This window comes from Lissotriton vulgaris, chromosome 2_1, assembly GCF_964263255.1.
Source record: "Lissotriton vulgaris chromosome 2_1, aLisVul1.2, whole genome shotgun sequence".
In the NCBI taxonomy this organism is placed as follows: domain Eukaryota; kingdom Metazoa; phylum Chordata; class Amphibia; order Caudata; family Salamandridae; genus Lissotriton; species Lissotriton vulgaris.
The window spans coordinates 754,486,058-754,513,430 of record NC_141687.1 but is presented as its reverse complement, the minus strand read 5'-3'; the positions used below and the strand labels follow the sequence as shown (position 1 = coordinate 754,513,430).

At 46.5% G+C, this 27,373-nt stretch overlaps 1 protein-coding gene across 1 annotated transcript in view; it reads right to left on the bottom strand.

The window, feature by feature from the left end:
• Positions 1-27,373, bottom strand: part of OTOG (otogelin) — a 1,187,449-nt gene that overhangs the window by 213,899 nt on the left and 946,177 nt on the right. Inside the window, exon 46 of the mRNA XM_086954148.1 lies at positions 12,131-12,229. Coding sequence (XP_086810274.1) covers positions 12,131-12,229 — 99 coding nt within the window. The remainder of the gene's footprint in view (positions 1-12,130; positions 12,230-27,373) is intronic.

Sequence of the window (27,373 nt, the reverse complement as noted above, 5' to 3'; positions counted from 1 at the left end):
CTTAGCTGCCCTGGACCCAGGAGACTGGATGGTAGCGTTGGACTTGCAGGATGCTTATTTCCACATCCCCGTCCTGCTGGCCCACCAGTGCTACTTGCGGTTCATGGTAGGCCACGGCACTTTAAGTTTACCTTGCTCCCCTTCAGCCTTACAAGCGCCCCACGAGTGTTCACGAAAGTGATGGCGGTGGTCACAGCTCATCTGCGCAGGTTAGGGGTTTCAGTCTTCCCCTACCTCGACGACTAGTTGTTGAAGGGGGGCTCGCCCCAGACAGTCGTCAGCCACCTCCAGACGACGGCAGACCTCTTGTACCAGCTGGGGTTCTCCATCAATGTGGCGAAGTCACACCTGAGTCCCTCTCAGAAGCTCCTTTTCATCGGAGTGGTTCTCAACTCGGCGCAGTTTCGGGTTTACCCGCCCGAACAACGGGTTCGGGATTTACAGGCTCTGATTCCAATCTTTCAGCCTTTATCCCGAATTTTGGTCAGGTTGACGCTGCGGCTTCTGGGGCTGATGGCTTCCTGCATCCTTCTGGTGCATCACGCCCGTTGGCGGATGCGGGCTCTGCAGTGGGACCTGAAGTTTCAGTGGGCCCAGCATCAGGGAAACCTGTCTGACCATGTCCTGATCTCGGAGGGCACTGCGAGACAGCTGCAGTGGTGGCTCACGGACCGCGATTGGGTCAGCGGCAGATCCCTCTCCCTTCCCCAACCGGAGCACATATTTGTGATGGACGCGTCCCTCCAGGGCTGGGAAGGCCACATGGGAGAGGTGGAGATCAGAGGCCTCTGGTCTTCGGCGGAGTCCCGGCTCCATATCAACCTTTTGTAGCTGCGGGCGATTTGTCTAGCACTGAAGGCATTCCTCCCCTCTGTCCGGGAGAGTGTAGTGCAGGTGTTCACGTACAACACCACCGCCATGTGGTACTGCAAAAAACAGGGCGGGGTGGGGTTGCGGACCCTCTGCCAGGAGGCTCTGTGCCTTTGGCAGTGGCTGGAACATCAGGGTGTGACCCTGGTGGTTCAACAACTGGCAGGTTCTCTGAACGCCAGGGCGGACGAACTCAGCCGCCGGTGCATGATGGATCACGAATAGCGTCTGAACTCGGACGTGGCGTAAGAGAACTCGCAATGTCATCAGTTCTGCACATTGGAATTTCCAAGGCGGCACTCGCTCGGAGACGCTTTTCGTCGTGAGTGGAGTTGCGGTCTGTTGTACGCCTTTCCGCCTATACCACTTCTCCCCAGAGTGCTGAAGAAGATCAAGCGCAACCGGGCACAACTCATCCTTGTGGCTCCGGACTGGGCATGAAGATACTGGTACCTCGAGCAACTCAGTATGTCAGTCAATCCCCTGGTTCGTCTGCCTCTTCGGGAGGACCTTCTGTCGCAGCAGCAGGGGACGGTCCTCCACCGAACCTGTCCAGTCTCCACCTCCATTCTTGGAGATTGAGCGGCGACAGTTGAGGTCATTTGACTTGCCTCCTGAAGTCTGTAACATCATTCTGGCAGCCAGGCGTCCCTCCACAAAGTCGGTATACGCCTGCAGGTGGAACAGATTTGTGGCATGGTGCACAGCAAAGGCTGTGGATCCTCTCTCTGCCCCTCTTTCTGAGGTTCTTCTCTTCCTTATTTCTCTTGCCCAGCAGGGCTCTGCTCTGGGCACTATCAAGGGCTTCCTTTCTGCTCTTTCAGCCTTTTTGAGGCTGCCTGATCAACCTTCTTTTTTCAAGTCCCCTGTTGTTAATCGATTCTTGAAAGGCATCACACATACGTTTCCACCTGTTCCCTTTGTGATGCCTCAGTGGGACTTGAACCAAGGTTGTGTTGCGGACAAGGCCCTCTTTCCTGCCCAAGGTAGTCACAGCTTCCACATCGGGCAGTCCATCACCTTGCCCACCTTCTTTCCGCCTCGGCATCCCTCAAAGGAGGAAGAGCGGCTCCACAGTCTGGACCCAAAACGTGCGCTCTCTTACTATCTGGATCGCACACGCCAGTTCCGGGTGGATGACCAACTCTTTGTTGGTTACATGGGCGCTAAGAAGGGGAAGGCAGTGCACAAGCGGACCATCTCGTGGTGGATCATCTTGTGTATCCAGGCGTGTTACTCTTTGGCTAAGAAGGAACCCCCTGTTGCACTTAGGGCTCATTCCACTCAGGCCACAGCAACTACAACTGCCCTGGGCCGAGGAGTTCCCTTGCAGGACATTTGCCAGGCAGCTACGTGGGCCTCGCTGCGCACGTTTGCAAGACACTATTGCCTGGACAGCCAAGTCCAGAGGGATGGCTTCTTTGGCTGTTCTGTCCTCCAGGACTTTCTGGTGTGATTATTGGTTCGCAGACCCACCACCAGGGTTGGTATTGCTGGGGTATCTATTTTAAGGTAAGGAATCTATCACTAACGTGTCTCTTTCAGATGCACAAGTTACTACTTGTGTAATGATATATCTGTAAGAGACATTAGCTAGTGATAGATTCCTTACCGACCCACCCATCCTCCCCGTTCTGCGAACCGATATCTAGGGTTAAGGTCATCCTCTTTCAGGGCCCTAGTTTCAATGGCATCAGTGTTGGTTTTTAGCATAACTCTGCGTTTCTGGCGCAGAAAAGCTGTGTCTAAGAACTGACGTCAGCACGCGGAGGCAGCGTCTAAGTACTCCGACAACGTCATCACGGCGCCCACGACGCCGACGACGAACGCGGAGCCACAGACGACGCCTACCGACGCGCAAGGGTACTGCTACACAAAAATTTCCGGATTCAGTCTGACGCCTGGGGATATTCTAAGGTAAGGAATCTATCCCTAACTAATGTCTCTTACAGATATATCGTTACACAAGTAGTAACTTGTGCATTGCACACAAAGTTAGTTAAGTAGATACATTTTTAATAAATAAAACAAGACCAAAACTTCAAATATCCAATCCGTTGAAACAGATATGCAATTTTAAATATATCAGTAAATATTGCGCCAAAAAGCACAAAGCACCAACTGTGATTTCTGGTTGTGCCCGACCGGGACAAAGTCTCAAGTTCCAGCCAAAGCACAATGGGGAATGGATGGCAAAATGGACCCAGTTAGACCCACTTAAAACAGTCCCTTTAATCCTGGTTTATGGAGCGTTGAGAGGATCTGCGTCAAAGATGAGTCATTCAGTTGAAGAAATGCTATTTGAGGTCCTGCGTCATTGTCGAGGATCTCATCGATGAGGGCGATGTGGGTCTTTGCTGTGGTGGAGACCTACGCAGTGGCAGCGATGTGTTGATTCTGCTCAAGGCTGCTCCATTCAGCAGACGAGATGCTTCGGTTCTCTTGAATCCAAAGAGACTGGCAGAGCACCTTAGGCCCACTTCCAAGGGTACAGGACAGGGATGGCAATACTTGGTTGGGCAGTTACAGAGATGGCAGAATCGAGCTGCTGATTTCAAGGTTGTTGGAGCCTTTTGTCCCAGAGGCGCCTGTTCAGGTGGCCAGCCAACTAGAACTATCCTTTGGTGTCACTTTGGGGTCCTGGGTTGAATAGATGCAGGGCCTGTCCTTCTCATCCAGGTAAGATGGCGGCAGGCACCAGGTTAGCACAGCACGGCATCAATTCCTTCAGAATAGCAGTTCAGCAGTGTGGCAGTCCTTTCAGCAGCACAACAGTCCTACAGGGAGTATGCAGCCCTTTGTGGGGAAGCAGAATATAGGCTATTCAAGTGTAATTGGGGTGGTGTCCAGCTCCTCCCTTCAATCCTACCTGTGAAGTCCCATTCAGGCTGCACCTAAGCTCCCTATTGTGATGTGTGAGACAGGCTGCAGGCACCAAATTGTTAAGGCAGGAATGGTAAACTTTCTAAAAGTGATAATTTCACAATTGCAATTTAAAATCTGACTTCACTATAAGGTACAATTCCAATGACACCAAGCAAGAATGGAAGTTACAGCTTAAGAAAATGTAATAAGGTAACTCCAATGTTATCCTACTAGAGAGGTAGGCCTTGTGGTGGTCAACCATGAATTTAAGAGATGTTTTTTTCACTACCAGGATATGTAAAACTTAAAAGTACATGTCAAACTGTTACTGCACCCTACCTCTGGGCTGCCTAGAGCCTACCTTAGGGGTGACTTGTATGTATTGAAAATGAGGGTTTGGTCCTGGTAAAAGATTTCTTTAACCAGGTTGAAATGGCAGTTTAAAACTACACACTCACAGACTGAAATGACAGGCCTGAGACATGTTTAAAGTGCTACTTAAGTGGGTGGCACAATCGGTGCTGCAGTTCCACCAGAAGTATTTCATTTACAGGCCCTGGGATTAATGTAGTTCCACTTTACTAGGGACTTACAAGTAAAAACAATATGCCAATTCAGTACAAGGCAATCTAACATGTTTTAAGGAGAGAGTTCACTAGCACTTTATCACTGGTTAAAAGTGGTAAAGTATGCAGAGTCCTAAGGCCAGCAAAATGGAGGTCGGTAAAAACAGGAGGTCTGAAGGCAAAAAGGTAAGGTGGAATCCATGCCAAGGATGCCAGGTTTAACACAATAGATATGTTGTTAATATGTTTTCTTCATTGTTATTTCCTACCATTGGTTAACAAAGTTGTTGGTTCCCCTTCCCTTGGGGACACCTTCCCTTTTGCGAGTAGCTTACTGCTTTATAGTAGATAGTAAACTACGAGTGTTGCGGTTGCAGAACAATCTTACATACTAGTGAGACTCACTATTAGGAAGGGACACCCTTGGCATGCCCCTTACTAATAGGGAATTGCAAACCCTATTTTTCAAGATGGTAATAGGTTACTGACTCGCAAAGTAGGGTTTGTACATACCACACACCTGTTTAGCGGTCTCAAATAGGCCAATTTCCAGTTTGCGACTGCTAAAAAGGGTCTTACATCTGGCCCTAAATTCTTTGCAACATTATAGCATTGCATGCTTTTTAAAATGTTTACAATTCTAGATATTTCTTCCATCCCACCACATTTTAAAGAACAATTTAAAAAGCTAATATTTTTTCAATGTATTTACCTAACTTGTATGTTTTGAATTTAAAGTAGTATTTGCAAATAGCAGATTTACCATTTCCATGATTTCTGTTGGGACTGACTGCTTTATATTTTGTGATTTCAATCTATCTGGATAATATAATTCCTATAATTTCAGCACTAATGGTCACTTGTTAAAAATATATGTTACTTAGTTCAATATTAATTTGAATATCTGCCGTAGTCTTACATACATGTGCATCAAAAATATATGTAAAGGTTAAGAGCTGGAGAAATCGGAGTCATAATCTAAGTTTGTACATTATTTGTGGACGTGATTTCATTCCAGAATCTGGATTTCCCCTTCCTCTGTGTATCTACATAATGTGAGATGCATCAGACTTTGTATTTTTGGTGCCTGCAGCCTATCTCTGGGTCACATGACTGGGTGTAGGTGACAGTTGGGCTTTGTGTATTCCTCCTAGACAGTCGCACACAATGGGGAGCTTATTGTGACTGGGTGGGCCGTCACTGGCAGAATGGGAGGGAGGAGCTGGAACCAGCCCCTCTTTCACTTGAATTGACTGTGTCCTGTTTTCACAAAAAAGACTGCATACACCCTTTAGTTAGTCTGGAGCCAAGGCCAGGATGGCAGGGCACATTTTCCTCTCAAAGGCATGCCTCTAGAAACTTCTCTCCACTTCAAAGTTACAGCTGGGTATAGATACTGGCCCTCAGAGAACACAACATCAGTACACTTTTGGAGCCATGGATACTCTGCCATGAAGAAGGACTGCTGTGCTGCTGAAAGAACTGCCACTTTGCTGGACTGCTGATCTGAAGGAACTGCTGCCCCTGTCTGCTGACCAACTGCCTGCTGCCCTCTTACCTACGTGAGAAGGGCTGGACCTGCATCTTTTGAACCCAGAATGCAGAATGACTGTAAGGGCTAGTTAGCTTGCTTCCTGATGTGAAGCCTTGGAGGCATAGCAGGATTCCAACAACCTTGCATCTGCACCTGTGCTCTGCCATTTGTGAGTCTACCCTGCCAAGTGGTGCCACCCCATTCCCGAACCAATGAAATTGGGCTGATGCTGCTCTGTTAGCCTCTGTGGATCCAGCAGAAACCATGCATTTTCTCTGCTGTGCAACCCTAAGCAGAACCAATGCACCTCTACCGCTGCGTGAATTGGACCCATCATAATTACCTGCATCTCTGCAGTAGCCAGTATCGCCTTTGAAAGCGCTGCTAAGTGATGCATCCTTGCATCTCTCTTCAATAGCAGCCTTGACAACAGTGTGGGACTCTGCTTCATAGCCCCGCTGTTCCTTTTAATTGACACATTATCCCGACAGTGTGGGGCATCTTCGATCCCAGACTTTGCATCACAAGCTGTGTCGATTGGATCTTTGACAGCAATGCAGTCCCTCGCATCGCAGCCCTGCTGCACCTTAGAACCAACGCATCACCTAGTCTGTGCGATGCATCCTCGACATGGATCCTCACCATGCTCTACAAACCAGGATTTAAGGTAGTGTGTTCAGTGGGCCTAACTGGGACCATGTAGCTGGCCAATCCTCCATAGTGGTCAGCCTGAACTTGTGATTTTGTTCCGGACCTGCACGACCAGAAATCCACAGTTGGGGCTTTGTGCTTTTTGGCACAATTTTCACTAAAATCTTTAAAATGTCATATCTCCGTTTCTATTGATTAGATATTTGTCTTTTTGTCCTTGTTTTATTTATTAAAGAAAGCTCTATTGTTCGAACATGCTATGGGATCCTTTTCATGTGGTGTTATCACTTTATTACTGTTTGAAGTGTTGCATAAATACTTTACAAATTGTTAAGTCAGACTGCTCTGTGCCAAGCTAGCAGAGGGTTAGGCAGAAGTTAATTTGGGATTGGCCAATGCCTCGCCCTGGCAAGGATTGTGGTTGCTGCATGACCAAGGTTCATACCCCAGCCAACCAACAACCCAATCTCAAACAAATTGCCTGACAACTAGGCTTTCGAGAATAGTCACAGAATAAGCTGATTTGATTGGCAGAAGAAGTTTTAATGCTAGGACGATCTGAAATGTTGATGATTAAGCAATTTAAATTAATTCATATATATTTTGGTGTATGGGCTTTTGCACTAAATGGAAATTTAATGTGATTTAAAACAAAACATAACATGAAAACATAATTACGTCATGCAGAAACAGCCAGAAAAATGTAAGAATGAAAGGAAAAAATTAGTATAGGCAGGGGATTGCAAACATGGGGAAGCAACAATGAAGCATATTTGTCAGTGTTTGAAAGGGGGAATGACAGCAAGTTCCTAATTATAATTATTACTATCACCATTATTATCATTATTGTTAGTATTACTTGTCAGAGTTCCAAAAAAAGTACTCATGTACTAAACTATTTTGCATTTGCAAAGCATGCAATTTGAAAAATCACACAGTTTGCAACCAGAAAGGGCTTTTAGTCTAAACTCTAAATTACTAACATTAGCACCTAGGTCAAAAGTCGGTGGGCAATTTGCAACCACTTGTTGCATTTGGAAATGTTGTAATTCAGTTTCTTACTAAAAGTATAATAATGATAATGTAAGAATCACACACTAAATGTATATCTTTTTGAGCAGGCTTGAATGAATATGCTCTTAAGCCTTATAAATAATATGTTCAAGCAATTGATCCAAGGCTATCAAAATCAGGAGGAAGGAAAGATTAAGGAAATCAGAGCTCGAAAAGGGTCATGGCAGTTCCCTATTAATAGTATAAGAATAATAATAATACTACTAACAATAATACCAATAATAATGATAATAAATTATTTGCAACAATAACACACAAATTCTGTCTTTTTGGCAGGCTTGAATGAATACCCTGCCATCTCTTATTCCTTAAAAGAGAAATGTTCAAGCATGTTTCAAAAGGCCTGTTAGAACTGGGATTTCTGGTTGGCTAAGGCTTGCTCCACAGCCAGGCAGAAACCACCACTCTAGTCAGAGCAAGGAAGTTAGACGCCAAAGATAACCACTGCTCACCCCCTTGGTAGCATGGCATGAGCAGTCAGGCTTATTAGTGGAGTGGTGTGGCTCACTGGTTAGAGGCGGCAGACCCGGAAGCAAAGGACGGCCCGGGACCAGGGTACAATTCCAGAAGAGGCAGGGTCGTGAACCAGGGTCAGCCGACTCGATAATTCTCGCCTCGGTGCATAATCTAACTAGGGATCTCGGCAACTCTGGGCATTAGCTTGCCTCATCTCCACAACGGCCCCCCACAAACGCCCGGGATGCCTGGTTTCACCTTGGAGATACCCAGGAGGGAACATCTCACAGGGAAAGCCAGGACGGGTTCCCCAGCGGTCTATAGCGCCAGGACGCCTCCGGGTAGCAGTGCACTTTACAAGACACACACATTTACAAGACACACATATTTATCCCGGAGGCAATGTGTAAAGCATTTGCGCACGCACACAGCAACAACATCCCAGGCACACTACAAAAGGAACTCCAAACAAGGTTATATAAAAATAACTTTTGTATTCTCCAAAACACATCAGATAGTAATCACACAACATACATTGTGCCAACTGGCACAGGCAATATTCACAAAGGATTATTTACACAGGACAGGGTCACGTGGGCCACTGTCAGGATCAACACTTAGCAGAAATTGGTACAAGTAAAAATAGATCATAAACCTACAACCAGTAACCACTGGTAATCACTGTACTCCACCTCAACCTGTGACATAAACTACATTATGCAAAGTCACATCAGGCGTAAATTACATCCTGCTCCAACCTCACCAGCATAAACACATTATGCCATCTCCTCACTTGTCTAAACACATTAGACCCTACACCCTAAGTATAACTCACATTAGGGGAGTAAATGAAAGAGTGAAACATCATCTCACTAGCATAACCACCAGAAATGCAAAATAACCTCATAATCATAGACCCTACACCCTAAGTATAACTCACATTAGGGGAGTAAATCACAGAGTGAAACATCATCTCACTAGCATAACGACCAGAAATGCAAAATAACCTCATAATCATAAAGCACACAGTTTAGAGGCATCAGATACAGGGTGCGTAAAACATACTAAATGCATTATATTTCCTAGCACCACATTTAGAGCACATAATCACATTAGGGCCTCGCGCCCTATCCATATACCAGCCCCACTGGCCAACTGGCCATCCAAGAAGAGGCTCAAATGCCCTGTGTTGAGAATGCCAGGGCGTGCTGCCAATGCAGGGCCAGTCAGGAGTGCGCCATCTGCGCAAACCTAAATGTTGCAGCTGCCCACTACTTGCTGGGCAGCTGAGCACAAGAACAGGGCCTAAACGCTGCAGCTGGCACTAAGATCTGCGCAGCTGTGGAAGGCCAAGGTAGGGCAAAGGTGTGCGCCTCACTCCTAGATTTACAAAGACATGTCCTCTGAAAAGAAATGCCTAAACGGTGCAGCTGCCCACTACTTGCTGGGCAGCTGGGATCTGTAAACTGCGGTATGGGCTCTCACTGGCCCTCAGGAACAAATGCGCCACACGGAGCCTGCTAGGTTCTAGAAATAAAACATGTCCCTTGGGGCACACTGGCTCTTCTTTGGGGAAGTACGGGCACCACTGGCCCTTGGGAACCCCCCCTGGGGCCCTTCAACAAGATATGTCCCCTTCGTTGGAGCCATCTGGCTCTTGAAAGACACAGGTTGGAGCCAAAATGGGCTCTAAATTAAATGTGTCCCAAGTCCCTTATGGGGACTCTGAAAATCAATGGGGGCCTCGTGGGAGCCATACGGCTCTAAAGCAAGTATGGCTCGAGGGCGAGCACTAGCGCTCATAATCAACTTGCCCCCAGGGAGCCACACGGAGCTCGGCGAGATAATGCTGGGTACACGGGGAGCAGCCCACTGCCATACCATGCTGAAGCTTGTGCCATCAACAGGCACGACGGTGGGGTCTGGAAATGCACACGGGCTCCTCTGGCCCTCTAAACAACCATGTGCCCCCTTTGTTGGAGCGACCCCCCTTAGGCGGGGGCCGCTCAGAAAATAGGCCGGGACACAATACTGGTAAGGGACGGGCACCACTGGCCCTCGGGACCCCCACTGGGGCCCTTCAATCACATGTGCCCACCACGGTGGAGCAGCCCGCAACGGCGGGGGCCCGCTCAAGAAAAAGGGAATCCGGTGTGGTGCCTCATCAGACACCACGATGTGCACAGGGAGCTTCCCCCACCCCGGTGACTCCCAACGTTGACCTAGGCTGCCTCCCCATCGGACCCACTCACCGGGCCTCGGGCAGGACTTCGGGAGGGCTCTGCTGCTCTCTCCTGTGGCCGGTACTGCAGGGCTCCCCCTTGCTCATGGGAGCCTCGTGTCTTCACCGGCGCCGACCTCCTCTCTCTCGTGGGGCTTTCCCTCCATCCTGGAAGCCCCGCCCATGTCATAACCAGGGCTTGCCTGGCTTCCGGGTCGCGATGAGCGTGGCCCGGAGGAAACCCTTAGTCGGCTCGGGCCGCAGCTGTGAAAACGCGGGGTGGGCACCCACTCCAGATTTAAATCAGTTTCCACAGCGAAAGAGGGGTAGGCTCCCTCTAGATCAAAAATACATCGCCGGGTGGGCACCCGCTTAAATAAATAAACGATAAGCGGCCATAATCGGGATTTGCACCCGCAACGCGAGTAAAAGGGCAGCAGCGCTTCCTTTTAGGGAAATAACCGCGCTCTTCCCATTAATCAAAATAAAGTGCTCACGAGGCACTGGGGGCACAGAAACCACAAAGCCCCCAAGGAATGACCCCTAAAGGAAAAAAAGGGCCCCAGCAAAGAAAAAGGTTTGAAAGCATTCCGGGCATCCAGGGGCTGGGCAGGGCCCAGGGAGGCAAGCCTTCCCCTGGGCCCCAGCAGCAGCACGCCCCTGGTAGATTCAAGTTACAAGCTGAAACAAGAACATTTTTCATGGGGTCACAGCCCCTTTTTATACACCATTTCCTTTGTTTACACAGGTGCAGGCAAGGGGCGAACCAGATGCAACGGGTTCTTGAGCACTTTGTTTTGCTTAGCCCCTCTGCCTATTCACAGGATGGGTCAGGGACATCAGTCACAGCACAGGGGGTGGAGCCAGCATTGTGGAGGGAAGGCCCAGCCCTATTCAGGTCCCAGGTGCACTCCTCCCACCCATCAACATGCAGATCTCCCCATTCACCACTGGGCAGACCCATCCTGACTCCTGGGGCCAGGCACACCAGCCAGCTCCAGCCAATCACAAGCCAGACAGTCAATTTACATTCACTGCACAGACATGCCAACTTCTAGAAGTGGCACTTCCACACTAGACACATTAAATCCACGCACATCATCGCGCAGCATTTAATCTCATGAGTTTGCACATACCAACCTCGACCCTGCACTCCCCACACATCAAGAACTACCATGGACACACATATCCCCATGCTTTCCTATGGGAGGGCAGGCCACTCTCACCACACATACACAGAGAGCGCACACACTTTACACTGGACCACAGTGAAAAAGTGTGCAGAGGCCTAATATCACCAACACCAGGTTACAGAAACAGGATTGGAAAATGCTAAAAGTTTTGGGGTGAACCTGCCAAAAGGGCGAAGTCCAACAAGGCCATTATTGTATGAGTTAAACTTTTAGGAATTTACAAATTACAATTCAAGATTCAACTCATAATTTTAATAATATTCTTCAGTTATGAGGGATTTGCAGATATTGTTTCATTTACATGGAATGCAGAGTCGTGAAAGTGCATCAACTCGTGAAGTAAAATTGCAGGATTAAACTTTTTATTTGAAGTCACCCAATTATCAAATGCCATCCTGCAGAAATTGACACTTCTGATAGAGATCTTAGCGGAAATTCATCACAAATGTGATATGTGTGAAAATACAGAAGTTAACTCTAGTCTCGCCTTGTCTCAATCTCTCACACATTGTTAGTGGTCTTTGCCTAATACCAACATTTGGGAGATCAATAAACAATGTTGAATACATTTCAACTGTTGTGTCCTTGGCAGAGACAGCGATTAAACAATCCATTGCACCTGGGAACATGTTGCTAATGGAAAAATCAGATTTTAGATTTGAATAGGTCTAGAAGTATAAACATGTTGTGTTAACCTTACCACATGTACGAAATGGACAGCACTTTTCTGGATTCCATGTTTCAACCAAAGACATTCCTAAGTTACAATGAAGTTCTGGACAGCGGTGTGTTTCACAAACTATGGATACAAATTAATACTTTAATCAGTTAACAATTTGTATAATGTTTAACTGGCATACATATGAATTCATTAAGCATGAGGTCTTTTATATAAATTTTACTCATCAAATTATTAACAACAACCATATTTCCATTTAACATTTTGTTTGCTATTACATAAATGATATAGGCGGGGGTAATCTTTCAGCAGTCACACATTATTTTGATATAAATCTGGTCACGATGTTTGTAGAATATGGCTTTCAAGTAATTATTACTCCAATTACCATTGTATCTTTCATCCTTTTAGCACTGTTTCATATTACTTTACAGGGGGGTGCCCAACTCTGTGTTTCCCAAGTTACTTTCTAATGACACTTTGAAACTTGATTACCTAATATCTACACTTCAGTACAAATCATTGAATATGTACACTTCTATTTTCATTTCAATTAGGATGTATCAAATAAAGTTTTTTTCAGTCTGATTTTTAATAATCTGTTGTATTTTATTCATATGACGGACCACCTATTAAAAGACAAATATACAACATGCATAAAGATTAAGGGCCAGAAGTAGGAGCCGAAATACCGGTTGGTAACGGCCGATTTCGGCCGTTACCGACCGGTATTTAGTAAATGGCATGTAGGGGACCTATTTTACCGATTCGGTAAATTTACCGAATCGGTAAAATACCGAATCAGTATTTTTACCGATTCGGTAACTTCCTGATGTAGGTGGGACTCTTCTGAGTCCCAATGGCCTTACAGATTCGGTATTTTACCACCCAATCCAATTGGGTGGTAAAATACCGAACCCAGGTGTGCATGCACATGTGTGGATGCACACCTATGCCATGTGACAGACAGACATGCCCTTAGGGCATGTCTGTGTGCCACATGGCATACATGCCAGTATTTGGGGTGCTAGAGGGTATCAAAGTGACACCCCCTGCACCCTTGCTGGAATTGGTATTTACCGAATCGGTAAATACCGATTCGGTAATGCCCATTGATTCCTATGGGCTTCAATGCCCATAGGAATCAATGGGCATTACCGAATCGGTATTTACCGATTCGGTAAATACCGATTTTTACAGAATCGGTAATTTAATTATCGATTTCCCCTACATCTCCCCCCTTCTATTTTACCGATTCATAAATACCGAATCGGTAAAATTCGGTATTTATGAATCGGTAAAATATACTTACCTACATCTGGCCCTAAAAGTAAAAATAGCATTTTCCTTAATTCTGACCATTATTTTTTAATGATAATATTTTATTGATTTTTAACGGAGTTGGTACACCAGACAATTATGCAAATGATTGTGCAAAACAACAGATGCTCGACTACCTAAGCTAGCGATATAACATTGCAAATTACTGGAAATACGTATAAGAACTAGCTCTTCCCAGTTTCAGCCAACATTTGACACTGTAAACTCCAATGCGTGGTTCCCTTTCTCCTGTGGCCCCAGCCCATGCTTTTTGAAGTTTTTAATTTGGTAGCCACTAGATTTGTATAAGGAAACGGCCAAGCTCATGCAATCATCCAGCCCAATTTTAAACCATTCCAAGGATAGAGAGTCAATGTCTTTCCAGGCCCTGGCAATGTCCCTTTTTGCTATCAGCAGTTCCAACCACAACAGTGTGGTGCCTTGTCTTTTGATGTCTATCTCCTCTGTAGTCTGGAGGAGGACAAACCTGGGATCTCAGGGCAAAACCCAACCCAGCACTCTCTCCAGGCATGACAACATACCCTTCCAGAAAGGGGCCAGCCTCTTGCATGTCCAGATTGTATGGAGAAAGTCATTCCATTCTGATGAGCAACGCAGCCAAATCAGTGTGGTCACTGCCCCCCTTTTCCATAGCCTCTCCCTAGCACAGTAAATCGTGTGTAAGTATTTCCACTGTATTATGTGGAAATATAAGGTAATCGCTTTCTTGTCAGGGGTTGCAAGTCTCTCTCCAGTCATCGTCAGTAAGTGGCTCCAAGTCACCCACCCATGCTTCTCTCATCTGGTCAAAATAATCAGGTGTACTGATCACTAGCAATTGATATACTTGTGAGATTTTGTGGTTAGTTAGTTCATCCATGAGTATTTTGGCCCCAGTCTGCTAAAGCCTGGTATGTCCATGTGCCCTTTGATATAATGGATGAGGGCATGTCATAGCTGCAGATATCAGGAGAATTGTGAGCAGTTTAGGTTGTATTTCACCTGCAGTTCTAGGAAGGATTACATTGCGAAGCCCGACTGGACATCTCCCAGTTTCAAGATGCCTCTGAGATCCCAGGTTTTTAAACCCTCTAAGGCTGTAACCTGTAACAGCCGGGTCCCATGCCATAGTGGTTTGTTTTGTCAGACATGTCCCCCCATCCAAGGGCTCCTCTTGCACCATCCCGAAACATGCCTAATAATGTCCCCTCTGACAGTGGCCTTTAATGCTTCCCACAGTGTCTTGGGGACTCCACCATGCCATTGTTTATGTCTAAATACTCTTTTGTGGCTGTGTGAATGGGAGTCTTGGTTTAGGCATCCTGAAGCCACCACGCTTTCAGACACCAGCCCAACCGTGAGTGCTGTGGGCCTAGTTGCAGCTGTAGTTCCAAAGGCGAGTGGTCTGAGTGACAACAAGCATTAATGTGAGCATCCTTCACCCTGTGGTGTTCTGAGGCAGGTAGGAGCAAGTAGTTAAGCAGGGAAAAGACCTTGTGAGCAGTGGAGTAAAAAGATAGGAGGTCCACTGGAGGCAATCCTTGCCATGCATCCACGAAGCCCACAGCTACAATAAAGCATGCTTTTGGTTCAGACCTGGCTAGCATTCCCACCATGGAGGTCCTGTCTAGCCTCTAGATTGCCACCCTGTTAATTTCACCCCAAGAATCCAGCGCCTTTCAGAAATTATGTCACTAGGGCCCCCCAGTGTCTTCGGAAACTTGTATGTGAGTGGTTGAGGGGCGTAGACATTAGCCAACGCAATGGGGTGTCTGTGGAGGAAAGTAGATATCACAGTGTAGCGGCTGGGATTGTCGTGCCATACCTTGTCAGCTACCTGTGGACACCATTGATGTAACAGAATGGCCGTCTCGCTCAGTGAGGGGTGTGTAAGTGGTGTATGAGAGGTGGATGAGTAATGTGTGAGTACAGTACAACTGATGTGTTATTGCAGGCTAAGCAGTTTGAGTGGAAGGTGAATAGGGTCTGCATGCCGGCAGAGTGGTGTGTAAGTGGAAGGTGAATAGTGCAGGGAGAGGAATCTATGCCATTACAATGCATACATGTACAACACATGCCTTTACAACACAGTTTTTACATTGCAACATCCCTTACAACACATACATTTACATTGCATACCATTTCAACGAATTTTTTTAAACTACATTTACAACACATTCCATTACATCGCATTATACCTTTACACCGCATACCATTACAACACATACCATTACCTTGCATTTAAGGTAAGTGTTGGATAGTGTAGGAGTAAAAATTACTATTCTAACTCCAGGGGGTGCAACAGTAGGGTAATTGTTGGAAAGTAAAGGGGTAAAAATTACTATTCTAACTCCGTGGAGTACAACAGTAGGGTAAGTGTTGGATAGTGTCGGGGTACTATGCATTGTAATGGTATGCGTTGTATTTACATGTGATATAATGTCTGCGTTGTAGTGACATGCATTGTAGTGTCATGCGTTGTAGTGACATGCAATGTAATGGATGCGTTGTAGTGACATGCATTGTAAAGGATTTTGCGATGTAATGACTGCATTGTAAATGTAGTGTGATGTAATGACTGCATTGTAAAGTTTTTTAATTTTTTTAAAATTTATTTAAAAGGTTTCATATAGCGCTGCTGGACCCAGGTGTATCAGAGCGCTTTACAAGGTAGGTGAACATATTAGTATACAATATACAATTGACAGTGTGCAGAAAATTCACATGAGATAAAACATTGCATTAAATGAGCAAAGGGGGGAAAGAGACAGAGAGATAATTAAGGGGACATTGAATATTGAAGTTAAAGAGAGAGAAGGGGGTGTCGGGAAGGGGAGTGAGAATATGAAAAGAGGGAGAGGGGTTGGGTAGAGTGTAGGAGAGTAGGGTCTGCTATCCTATGGTCACCCCAAATTTTTGCTTTTTGCTTCACTGGTTTATGACAATGTGGCTGTGGGCCTGCTAATCAGACCCATAGCCTGCTGTTCTCTCTCTAAATTACTGCCAATGCACTTTAGGTGCATTACGAACTGGAACTGGTTCACCTTATTAGCCCCTGTAGTAGTGTACCCTAGGTACCCAGGGCATAGATGTTTCCAAGGCCTACCAGGGGCTGCAGCATGTATTGTGCCACCCCTGGCCTGGCCTCCATATTTGACACAACTGGCTGATCACTCAGCTGGGGTAAGTTGGTGTAACCACCTCTTGCTTAGGTACAGTATGCCTCTGCCTAACCCTAAACTGGACACATATGTTCCTATCAGCCACTCCTATGGAAGGCCTAATCAATCCTGGAGGCAGAGTGCTTGGAAATATGTGAGATGGTGCTCTAGCATGAGCTGAGCCTGTCTGCAGCTGTCGGGAACCACTCCCTAAGCTGTTCCGGGATATTGCCATACCATATACTCTTAAGTGCATTATAATCCTCGCGGTTAAATGCTATCTTTGGTTTGGCTTTATCAAAACATGTCGAGTAAGGTGTCATACGAATTGGAATACTATCCCCTCGACAGTTCTGTCGACGGGGATAGAATTACACCCTTCTAGAGGGACACGACATGTGTGTAGCCTTAACCCCGGTTAAAGTTAACCAGAGCCTCAGCATCACAAAATGGATGCTGCCACCACAGACACGAGTCTGGCCTCCTGCTGCTGACCGAAACTCGCCAGATGGTGGCCTGGACAAAGGGTTTCCTGCCTTGGGAGGTGCGAGCACCACCCCAGACAGGGTTTTGTGTATTGGGTAGGACAGGGCTGAATAGAATCAGACATGCCCGGGGCACACAAGGTGTCCCCGTGCATAAGCCAGTCCAAACCGGTCCTGGGACTTTCCAGACCCAGGCCTGGCGAGGAGCTGGACAAAGGAAAGGGGGTGTAACCGCCCCCCTTCCTGGTTCCTCCCAGAGGAGGGACCTAGTAGGTGATCCACCCCTCAGATTGGGAATAAGAGTGGGAGCAGTGCCATTGCACAGCAGATCATCCTGAATCAACTTGAAATACAGAAGAAGACTGGACTTCGACATTCTGCTGCTCAGAAGACTGAAGAGAATCTCCCTTGTGGCCTAGGAGTGGCCACCCTGTGAAAACAGGCACCAACCAGCAACTCGATGTCTGCTTTGCTGCCGCCTCCCGCCGGAGCCCGAGCCCAGAGCCCGACAAGACCCAGACTCCCAGACCTCTCAGAGCCCGATCCACAGTCCCTGCAAAGAAGGGACCCGTGGAGGCACCGAGTGACGTGGGACCGGACATCTTTGAAGACACTTGAAAAGCTGACTGCGCAGCATCTGAGGCATCCTCAACGTTGTGCTTTGGGGATTGAGAACCCCCACCATCGAGCAGCCCTTGCACCGAAGATCAGCCCTCCAGCATCTCCACGATCTGCGTGGGGCCCTTTTGCATTGTGCCACTCGACGCGCCATCCCGGCCACTAGCCACGCGGCCAGCGGCCATCTTGGCGACGAAACCGACAAACTACACTGCGGGTCTGGTTGCTCCAGACCTGCCCTCGCTCCTGTGAAAAGGAGCCCCTGCTCTGACCTTGCTGGTCCTGAGTAACAAGCATCTATCGATTCCTGCGTGGCTTGCATTAGCCAAGGCCTGTTTGCTCTGATCAGGTCGCCAACAGCGCCAACAGCGAGAAGCCTGCGTGGGACAGCTCGTGACTGACTCCTGGACGTCCTCGACCCCCGGTGTCCACGTGGCTGCAGAGAGAAGCTACCCGACAACGCCTGTTTGCATCCGACATCGCCTGGTTCCAATCTGGTTCCACGGTAGTCACTGGCTAGTGACTTTGAACATTGTCCCCTCTGCTTTCAGGTCTTCACAGCTTCAGATCCACCCTTGGATCCACCGGAACTCTTCACATCGAGCCGCCTGCAGCATCTCCAGCTCCAAGCACCATCGACCAGCGTGACGAAACCCGACACTACTTCGACCCTGTGCACCCGCTTCCTGTGGGTGAGGTAACTCAGCTCCGCCGGTGTTCCTACACTGGTACAAATCTCAAAGGCCTGTGTCTTAAGTTTCAACGTTCTAGGTCACTCGGAAGGTTCCTAACTATCTAACTTTGTACTTTTTACGCACCATAGACTTTACATTGGAAAGTGCGTGCACTTTGAACACTGCACCCGAGTCCCGCGGGCCTTTCCCGACTTAGTCACTGCTAGTCTCGAATAGCTCCAGCGATTCCCAATGCCCTAGGCCTGTTCCCTTTCCTATTGGTATCTCTTATACCACTTTCTTAGTATATGGTTTAGGTGGCCCCTAGGGCTCATCCATATTGTGCAACTTTTGTGTATTTTAAACTGTCTTGTGATTTAACGCTTCTGTGCTCATAAAGAGTCCAGGGGATTTTATAGTTAATAAATCAATATATATTTTCAATATATATCTGTGTGGTGTCCCTTTCATTTGGTATTCAAGGGGGTTGTGTATGGTAATACAGCTGGCTTCACATGCCTTTCAGAGTTTAGCCTAAGACTGCTTTGTCCACGTTACCACTAGGATAACTGGTCTACAAGGTTGAATTACAACCAATCATCATAAGGGTTGCTTGGCATGGTACAAAGTGATCACTAAGAATTAGTGAGCATTATATACCAGGCCAACTTCTCACATAGAGGTGTGAACAAGAGAAGAGAAAGAGTGAGTAGGGTCAGAATCAGTAACATTAGGAACCCCAATATTTGTTGAGGAGAAGAACTTTGAGTCTTTTTTTGAAGAGAGGGTATGAGAGGTTGCAGCGAAGATCTTTGGGGAGAGAGTTCCAAATCGTAGGAGCATTACCAGAGAAAGCACGTGATTGGGTCATTTTACATTTTAGTATAGGAGGGATCAGGACAAGGGAGCTTGTGTGCCTCAGGAACCTGGAGCACCCTGCTTTTTTTAGTTTGCTTGAAAGGTAGAAGGGGGAGTTTTGGTTAAGAGCTTTGTGCGTGATACAAGCAATCTTTAGTTGGATCGTCCTTCAATTGGGAGCCAGTTGAGATTTTTGAGACGGGAGAGATGTGGTCAAATCTTTTACAGTCAGAAATAAGTCTGGCAGCTAGGTTGAGAACAGATTTAATCGGTGCAAGATGGACTTTAGGGGTGCCAGCAAGTGTGGCGTTACCATAGTCAATCCTGGAAAGGACAAGAGATTGGATAACGATTTTGAAATCATCAGCTGGAATAAAAGGTTTAATTTTTTGAGGTGGTGAAGGGTGAAAAGAGCACTTTTGGCTGCATTTTTAATGTGGGGGATGAGATTAAGATTCTGATTGATGCTGATGCCTAGGGATTTGACAGAATTAGAGGTGGAGAGGGAGCAAATAAGTGCTTTGATATCATTGATCCAGAGTTGAATGGGAAGGGAATTCTTTTTGAGATGTGAAAAGGCAGGAACACAGCCAGTGGAAAGACAGGAGTTGATGATATCGGTCCATATTGGGGCAATAATGTATTTGAGTTCTTGAACCAAATGCGCGGGAAGAGGATCTTTGGAGTGTGAGGATGGTTTGAGTTTAGAAATAATGTTGATGATAGAGGTTTCTGATACTGGATTAAATTCGCTCCATGAAGCATTGTTTTTTAGCAAGGTGACCCGTAAGGGAGGAGTCAGGTTGGGCGAGAGCAGGGAGGAGTTGAGAGGGATCGAGATGTGGGGGAAAAGAGGACAAAAGTGAATTAGGAATGTTAGGGAGGGTGTGTTGGTTGAGGGGAGGTTGGAGAGAGAGAGGGGGAAGAGAAGGATAGTTCAATCTTGTTGACTTTATTCGTAAAGAATCTGGTAATTTCTTTGCATCTTCCAACAGAGGCTACTAATTTAGGCCTTTTCGTTAAAGATATGTTTTTTGTAATGGGCTCTGGTAATTCTCAGGAGAGCCAGGTTATCAGAGGTGGGATGACTCCTCCAAGCACGTTCTGATTGCCTTAGGGCCGGTCTTTCATTATTGAGTTCGGAATTGAACCAGGACTTGGGAGTGATTTTTTTTGTTATTTGAGTTTGGTTGGGGCAATAAGGTCAAAGGCTTCAAGACTAGAATTATTGTAATGATCAGTTAGGTCGTTGGTGCTGGGAGAGGGAGGGGGTAGAAGTAAGCGAGTTTTAATTGTGGATTCCAATTCGCCAGGTGGAATAAGGTGAAGGTTGCAAGTGGGTTTCATAGGTAAAGTGCTGATAGGGGCGGGGTGAGAAATGGAGCTATTCAAGGTGAAGAGGATAAGGTGGTGATCAGACCAGTCTACAGGAAGTATATTAAAGAGACCCTTTGGTGTGAGTGGGGGCATGGCAGAGTTGAGTCAGGTCAGTGATGTCCAAGGCGTCTTTAAATAGGATGACAGCAGGGTCATCATTTTTGTTCCAGTGGATGTTGTAATCACCAAGGAAGAGATTCTTGGAGTGGGAGAGCGATGTTTGAATAATAAGATCGGACATCTCTTAAGTAAAGGAGAGACAATTTCCAGGGGGGTGGTAGATAGTGTGCAGCCGAATGGTGGGAGAGCCAGGAATAGTTAGATTGGAGCAAAGGTATTCAAAGGATGAAGGGTCTTGGAGATGGACAAGTGAGATGTCAAGTTCATCTTTAAAGATTAGGGCAAGGCCTTCTCCTATTTGATCGATTCTATCTTTTTTAATGATAGAATAGCCTGGGGGAATGAGCAAGTCGAGGATAGGACTGGAGTGGGCTTTGAGCCAAGTTTCAGTTAGGAATGCGATGTCTATGTTTTCACTGAGAATGGTTTCAGCGATCTCAGTTGCGTGGCTGGAGGCGGATCTGCAGTTTATCAACATGCAACAGAGGGGAGAGGGGTCAGGTAGTTGTGTGGGGGGACTGGGGTGGATAGGACTAAGTTGTTGTGGGCGGGGTCTAGGTGATTTCGGATGAGGGGGGAGTCTGTTCGTTCCTAAGAGAACTGGGATAGTAGATTGACAGATAAGGGGAATAGTGGATGAGGATGAAGAGGGAGAGACAGGGGAGTTCCTAGAAAAGTTAGCTCTCAAGGTTATAGGGCAAGTATCAAGTTGTGGAGGGGTGGTCTTGTTGGCATTGCAGGGTGGGACCTTTAAGGAAGGTTCAGCGTGTTTGGATCGGGTAGTGTAGTTACAAGGGAGGGGAGGAGTGTTGGTGTTGGTAATACCAATTGGTGGGCTGTTTGTGGGTGGATTGAGATGAGTGTTGATGTGAGACAATGAGGTGTTTGTGATGCGATCGATGTGTGGGCATGATCTGGGGAGTGGGCTTTTACAAGGAATGTGATATCACTTCTGAGTGAGGAGAGTTCTAAAATGAGGGACGAAAGGAGAAGTTCAACTTTAAGGAGAGATTGAGTAAGAATTGAGGAGTGCAGTGGATCAGTAGTTTTTAGGAAGTTGGTAAGGTTAGAGTCATCTAGGGGGGGATAGTCTGGGGCGGAAGGGGGGAAAACCTGGAGGAGGGAGGAGGGGGGAATTAGAATGTGGGGGAGGATCCTTATTGGGGAGAGGGGGTATACAGGAGGTAGGCGTAGGAATGGCATTAGTTTTAGGTGGACAGATAGGTGAATGAGGCGGAGGGACAGTAAGGGTTGGCGTACTTGGTATATTGTGGGTTGTTAGAGAGAACAAGGGAGTTTGAGAAGGGGTTGTCGGTAGAGGATATGAGGGAGCTGTTGGGAGGTGTGGGGGACGGTTAAGCGAGGGGGGAGAGGGTGAAGTACATCAGAGGGTGAGGTGATATGGGAGTCAGCGGGAGGGAGGTGAATAGAAGAGAGAGCATTATTGGAATGGGGGCATATAAGGGGGTAAGTGGGGGAGGCTGGAGGCGTTGCCGAGTAGTAGTATAAGGTGGAGGATGAGGGGGGATTGGTCAAGAGGTGATCAAAAGAAGGGGAGCATGTAGTCGAGCATAGGGAATTAGGGGTTAAAGAGGGAGCCAGAGCAGGCATGCGGGTAGTGGGGGAATTAGGCAGTTTAGGGGAATCATGAGGGGGGTGGGAGAGTCATAGGTGGAGGAGGATGGAAGGAAGACATGTACATTAGGGGACTGAGAGACATTAGGGGACTGGGAGACAAGGGTGTCGTAACAGGTTATAATGTTGAGAGCGAGGGTGGTAAGTAGAGATTGAGAATAATCAACTTGATTGTGGAAGGAGGAGTGGGAAATAATGAGAGGGGATAAAGGTGGAAGGAGGTGAAGGGAATCAGTATTTGAAATAGTGATGGAGGCAGGGGAGGACAATTGCGGTTGGGAAAGGGTCACAGTGTAGGGTGTAAGAGAGGAGGAAGGTAAGCCGGGGAGAAGAGATAGGGGGGTAGGAGACCTGATGGGTGATGAAGGAACTGAGAGTTGGAGTCCATCCGATAGAAGAGACAGGGGGGCCGGGGACAAGATGGGAGGGATTGTGTCTAGGGGTTGAGGGGGAAGGGTTCAAGGATTGTGTGAGGGATAGGGATAGAGCGCGAAAGTGGTATTCAAAGATGTGGAGGTGGTTTTCAGACGCTTGGATGAGAATGATTCCAGATTTGAAGATGGAGATATCTATTTCACCCAGAAAGGAAGGGGAGGGAGTGGTGGAGAGTTTCAGACCGTATGGGATATTGCGGGAATCAGTGATAGGGAGGTGTCAGAGAAATAGGCTTTTACATTTAGATGTGCGTTTGTTGAAGAAGATATAGTTGGTGATAATGGAGGAGTTAAGGCTATTATGGTGATCAGCAAATAAGGTTTCTGGGTGGAGACAGAGAAGTTTGTGCTTGAAATCTTTCTTACCATGTTTGGAGAGATGGGAGGGGTAAAGGATAGACCAAGAGTTAGGGCAGAGTTTCGAGATTGGTGAAGCTGAGATAGAGGGGGGAAGAGTGAGGGGAGGCATGATTAGGAGTATAGGGAGCGAAAGTAGGAGCAAACAGGTTAGATCGTACAAACACACCAAACAAGAACATAGAAAGCGGAAATGGGGGAAGAGGGAGTCAGGTAGCATATAGTCAGAGCTGACTCAAACAGTGAGTGGTGTGGGTGAAGTCAAACAGAAGGACATCGTGTGGAGGGGCAACATATTCAAATAAAATATACAGCACAATCTAAAAATGGACAACCAAAAAGAATAAGAGGAGGAGCTAGGAAAAGGGGGAGTGGAGTTACGTTTAGCCAACGCAGGTAACAGTGGTAAGAAATGAGGGTGAACCAAACAGAGGAACATCAAATGGGATAGTTCAAACAGATAAAAAATACACAATAAAATACAAAGTACATAACGAAAAAGGGACAGATCATAAAGTACATACAAAGAATTAAAGTTAAAAATGAGAAGGATGTAAAACAAATTAATAATGAGAAAGATGTGAATCCGTAAAAAAAGAATAAATGCCGAAGAAATAAGGTATAAGCTGCGAAGATAGCGCAATATAGTATATATATGTAAAAGCAAACAACATGAAAATAAAAGGGGAGCTATGCAAAATTAGACCACAGAGTATATCAAAATAACAAAACGTGTAGGGCACGACAAGAAGGGGGGGAGTAAAGGTATGTAAAGCCAAGGACAAATTACAACAATAAGAACTGTGGGTGATCCATACAAAAGGACATCATAAAGGGGGATAATATTGTCAGACAAAGAGCACAACAATAAAATAACAAATCAAAACGAAAATTAATAAAGTGAACAAAATAAAGTAATACAGTGAAGGTATAGGTCGATGGTCAGCTAAGATGGGGGTAGTGTTAAAAAGTAGCATAAAGTGTAAGTCAATAGTCAATAAAGAAGGGGGGAGAGTTGAAAGGTAGCATATAATAGAGCATCAGTGGGATGAGTAGTAAGTTAAGGAAGAACGCAAGCGCAGGATAAATGAGGTGAAAATGGATAAGAAAGATATAGAAAAGAGATAGGGAAAACAAGTAGAGAGAAGAATGTAATTTGAAGTGACAAAATAACAGGCTGGGGCTATAAAGGCAAATTGTAATCAGGGCTCCCTTCAAAGATGGCTGCCGATTTAGTGGATGTGGAGCGAGTCCTTTCTCAATGTCTATTTTTCAGCAATGCAAGGGGACAACACCACCAAAATAAAGATAGGCAAAATGGAGGCCCATTAAAAATTGTTTGTGATTTAGAGACTCAAATGGGCTCCACAAGTTCAAAACCACGAGGGGAACCAGCCCCAGACGCAGGTAGAGCCATGAGGAGAAACAAACAGAAAGACAATCCCAGAGGGCAGCAACATAAAGAGTCCAAGAAAAACGAGCCCCCAAAAAATCGCACATCACCATCATGTCAGGCTGCAAACAGTCACCTCCAGGTCAGCGCAGGGCTGGGTGATTCACAGCCGAGTAAAGGTTAACCTGCTGGGACAGATCCGAACTCTGTGAAGTCGGCAGGAATAAGGTTCAGAATCCAAGGATCGGCGAGCCAAAGCAACGCGGCAGCTGAGGAAGTGGCAGAAGCATGCGGGACCCGCGGGACGAGTCCGCAATGTGTTGAAGCAGCCTCAGGATTTAACACCTTAGCAGCTATGGAACGTCCAGCTCCAGTGCTGAACGTTCCATTGCGCAGGTGAGGTTCGAACATCCAACGGCTGACGGCAGCACTCCCGAGGTAGTGGTGCCGTCGGCCGTTGGACTAGGCGCAGCACTTATGAGGTTAAATGCAGGGCAGCAGGGCAGCAGGGACCTCGGGGGTGGAACAGGCATTCACCCAGAAGTGCAGGTGTGAGCGCGATACCGAGTCCGGGCAAGAGCACTCGCGAGAGTCAATGATGGCGGAAATCCAGACTAATGGGGGCTCATCCGGGCCAAGGAATGCTTCCTGCACATAAACAATCCTCCCCTACAACATAGGCTATTTGCATTGGCACAAGGCAGCTGAAATTAGCACCAGCACAGGGCGAAATGCTGGGCTGCACCGTACCCTTTTAAATACGTGCAGCTCTGCGTTTTGAAAGCTGAGGAGCCATGGTGGCTAACACAGCGCTCCACCACTTCCTCATAAATCTGCCCCATCATTTTCTGAATAAGCCGAATAAAACATTTTTGATGCTATATACCCCTACTGCATTACTCAAAAATATCTCAATGTTTTTTCATTGAAAATCTGTGTTAGGGAAGTGTCAACTGTACTGTACTTTACTATACTTTGACCTGTCATTAACCTGTTAACCGCGGCGTAAAATCCATGTTACGCGGGCGGGGCTGCGTCGGCCAACGGACTTGCAGAGCACTACCGAGGTAGTGCTTGCAACGGCCATTGGCCAAAGCATGCACTTAACGGGATAAAAGCGGATCTTGAATTAATCTAGTCGTATGTGTGCTGAGTATTGTTTTTTGCCACTGCTGTACCAAGCTCCGAGGTACTACTGCACCCTTTGTACACCTGATTCTCACGGGTAGCGAGGGTAAGAATCAAGGCAAACTTGAGGACGGGTTAGAGGGTTTAGAACACAGATAGTGTATCATGCAAGTAATTAAGCATAGTCAACTCAACATCTAAGAGGAGCTAAATCTTTGAAAACAAATAGGACTATGAAATACAAATAAGCAAACAGTGCAAGGAAAATAAGTAACAGAAATACTTAGTATCCACTGGGGTCAAGACACAACCCTAAATACGGATATAATGCATATGTAATACGGTTTCTTTGCTAAAAAAAAAATAAGGGAGGCTATGACCAGTGTTTACATATGATATAAAAATGGTAGAAAAATGAGAAAATCTCAGGTCAAGTATTAACTGCAGTCTGTGTTTAAACAGTGCCACTCAAGGGGGCAGTAAACTACAATGTATCAACATACCTATCCCGGGCCTGATCTACAAAGGTAAGTCTGCATTATTATGTCTATTCACTTGTAGATCCAGTCTTACATCTAGGTGTAGTACTCTATTTTTGGTATTCACCATGTCCAGTAGGAGGCCTACACGCACAGAGTCTTACGACTGAATGTAAGCTTTCCACCTGTTTGAGGCGAACTCTGCCACCGGGGTGGAGATCTCCCTGTAGGTTAATATCAGGCATTTTACTAAAATGTATTGCTAATGTATGCATGCATGGATTGGAGGACACATGGTAAACAAACCTTTCTAGATGGGAAAACCGAACCTAACACTAAACAGGAAGGTTAGTCACTGAAAGTATGTCAGTCTCAGCAGGTAAAATGAAACTGAATGCTAGTTATGGACAGTTGTGGAGTACGAAGTCTTTGGTGCCTGCACAGTCTGGACTGGTCTTGGCTTCAGACAGTGATCTAACACTGAAGAACATCTAAGAACCCTGTCCCATCTTCCTAGTGCATGCTACCTAATTTCTTTTAATAATTTCAACAACTATACATCTACCCAGGGGTTGCTCTTCTGTAATGACGCAGGAGCGACACCCCTGCTAAAAGAGGAAAAATAAAATTATAATGAAAGCATTTTATTATCTTTTTATTTTTGCCTAAATAGTAACGAGCAAGTCTTCAGTGGGGCGGGTTGGGACCAGGCAATCCTGTTGGCATGGCAGGGGGATGAGTGTGGAGCACTTTTAAGTGCTCATGTGTGTTTGGCTGGCAGTCCTAGTCCAGCCAAACACACATGTCCACTTAAGTTTCTCCAGCCCAGCGGTGTTGGACACCCAGGTAGGAAAAACACCGAAGGCTCCAATGCACTGTCTCAGGGGCAAACGAAGCCGCTCAGACTAATCTGAGTGGCAAACAAACCTGCTCAGACCATTACCAGTGCTTCTCTCAAGCACTGGAATGTTGCATCTTGGAGCCTGGGCAGGCAGAGTCCACAAGGTAAGTGTGCTTTTAATTATTAGGTCTCGCCTTTGCAGTGCGAAGGAGACCTTTAGAAATCGCTCCAGGTTTGCAGGTAAAAACGTGTATGCGTTGCATTGCTTTAAATGGCAAAGCGTGCACGTTTGGCAATTCCCTTGCCGGAGTGAGCGGCACCATGTGTTAGTAATTATCGCTCTCGCTCCCGCAAGGTAAACGCTGCGTGTCCCTGTCGCGATTC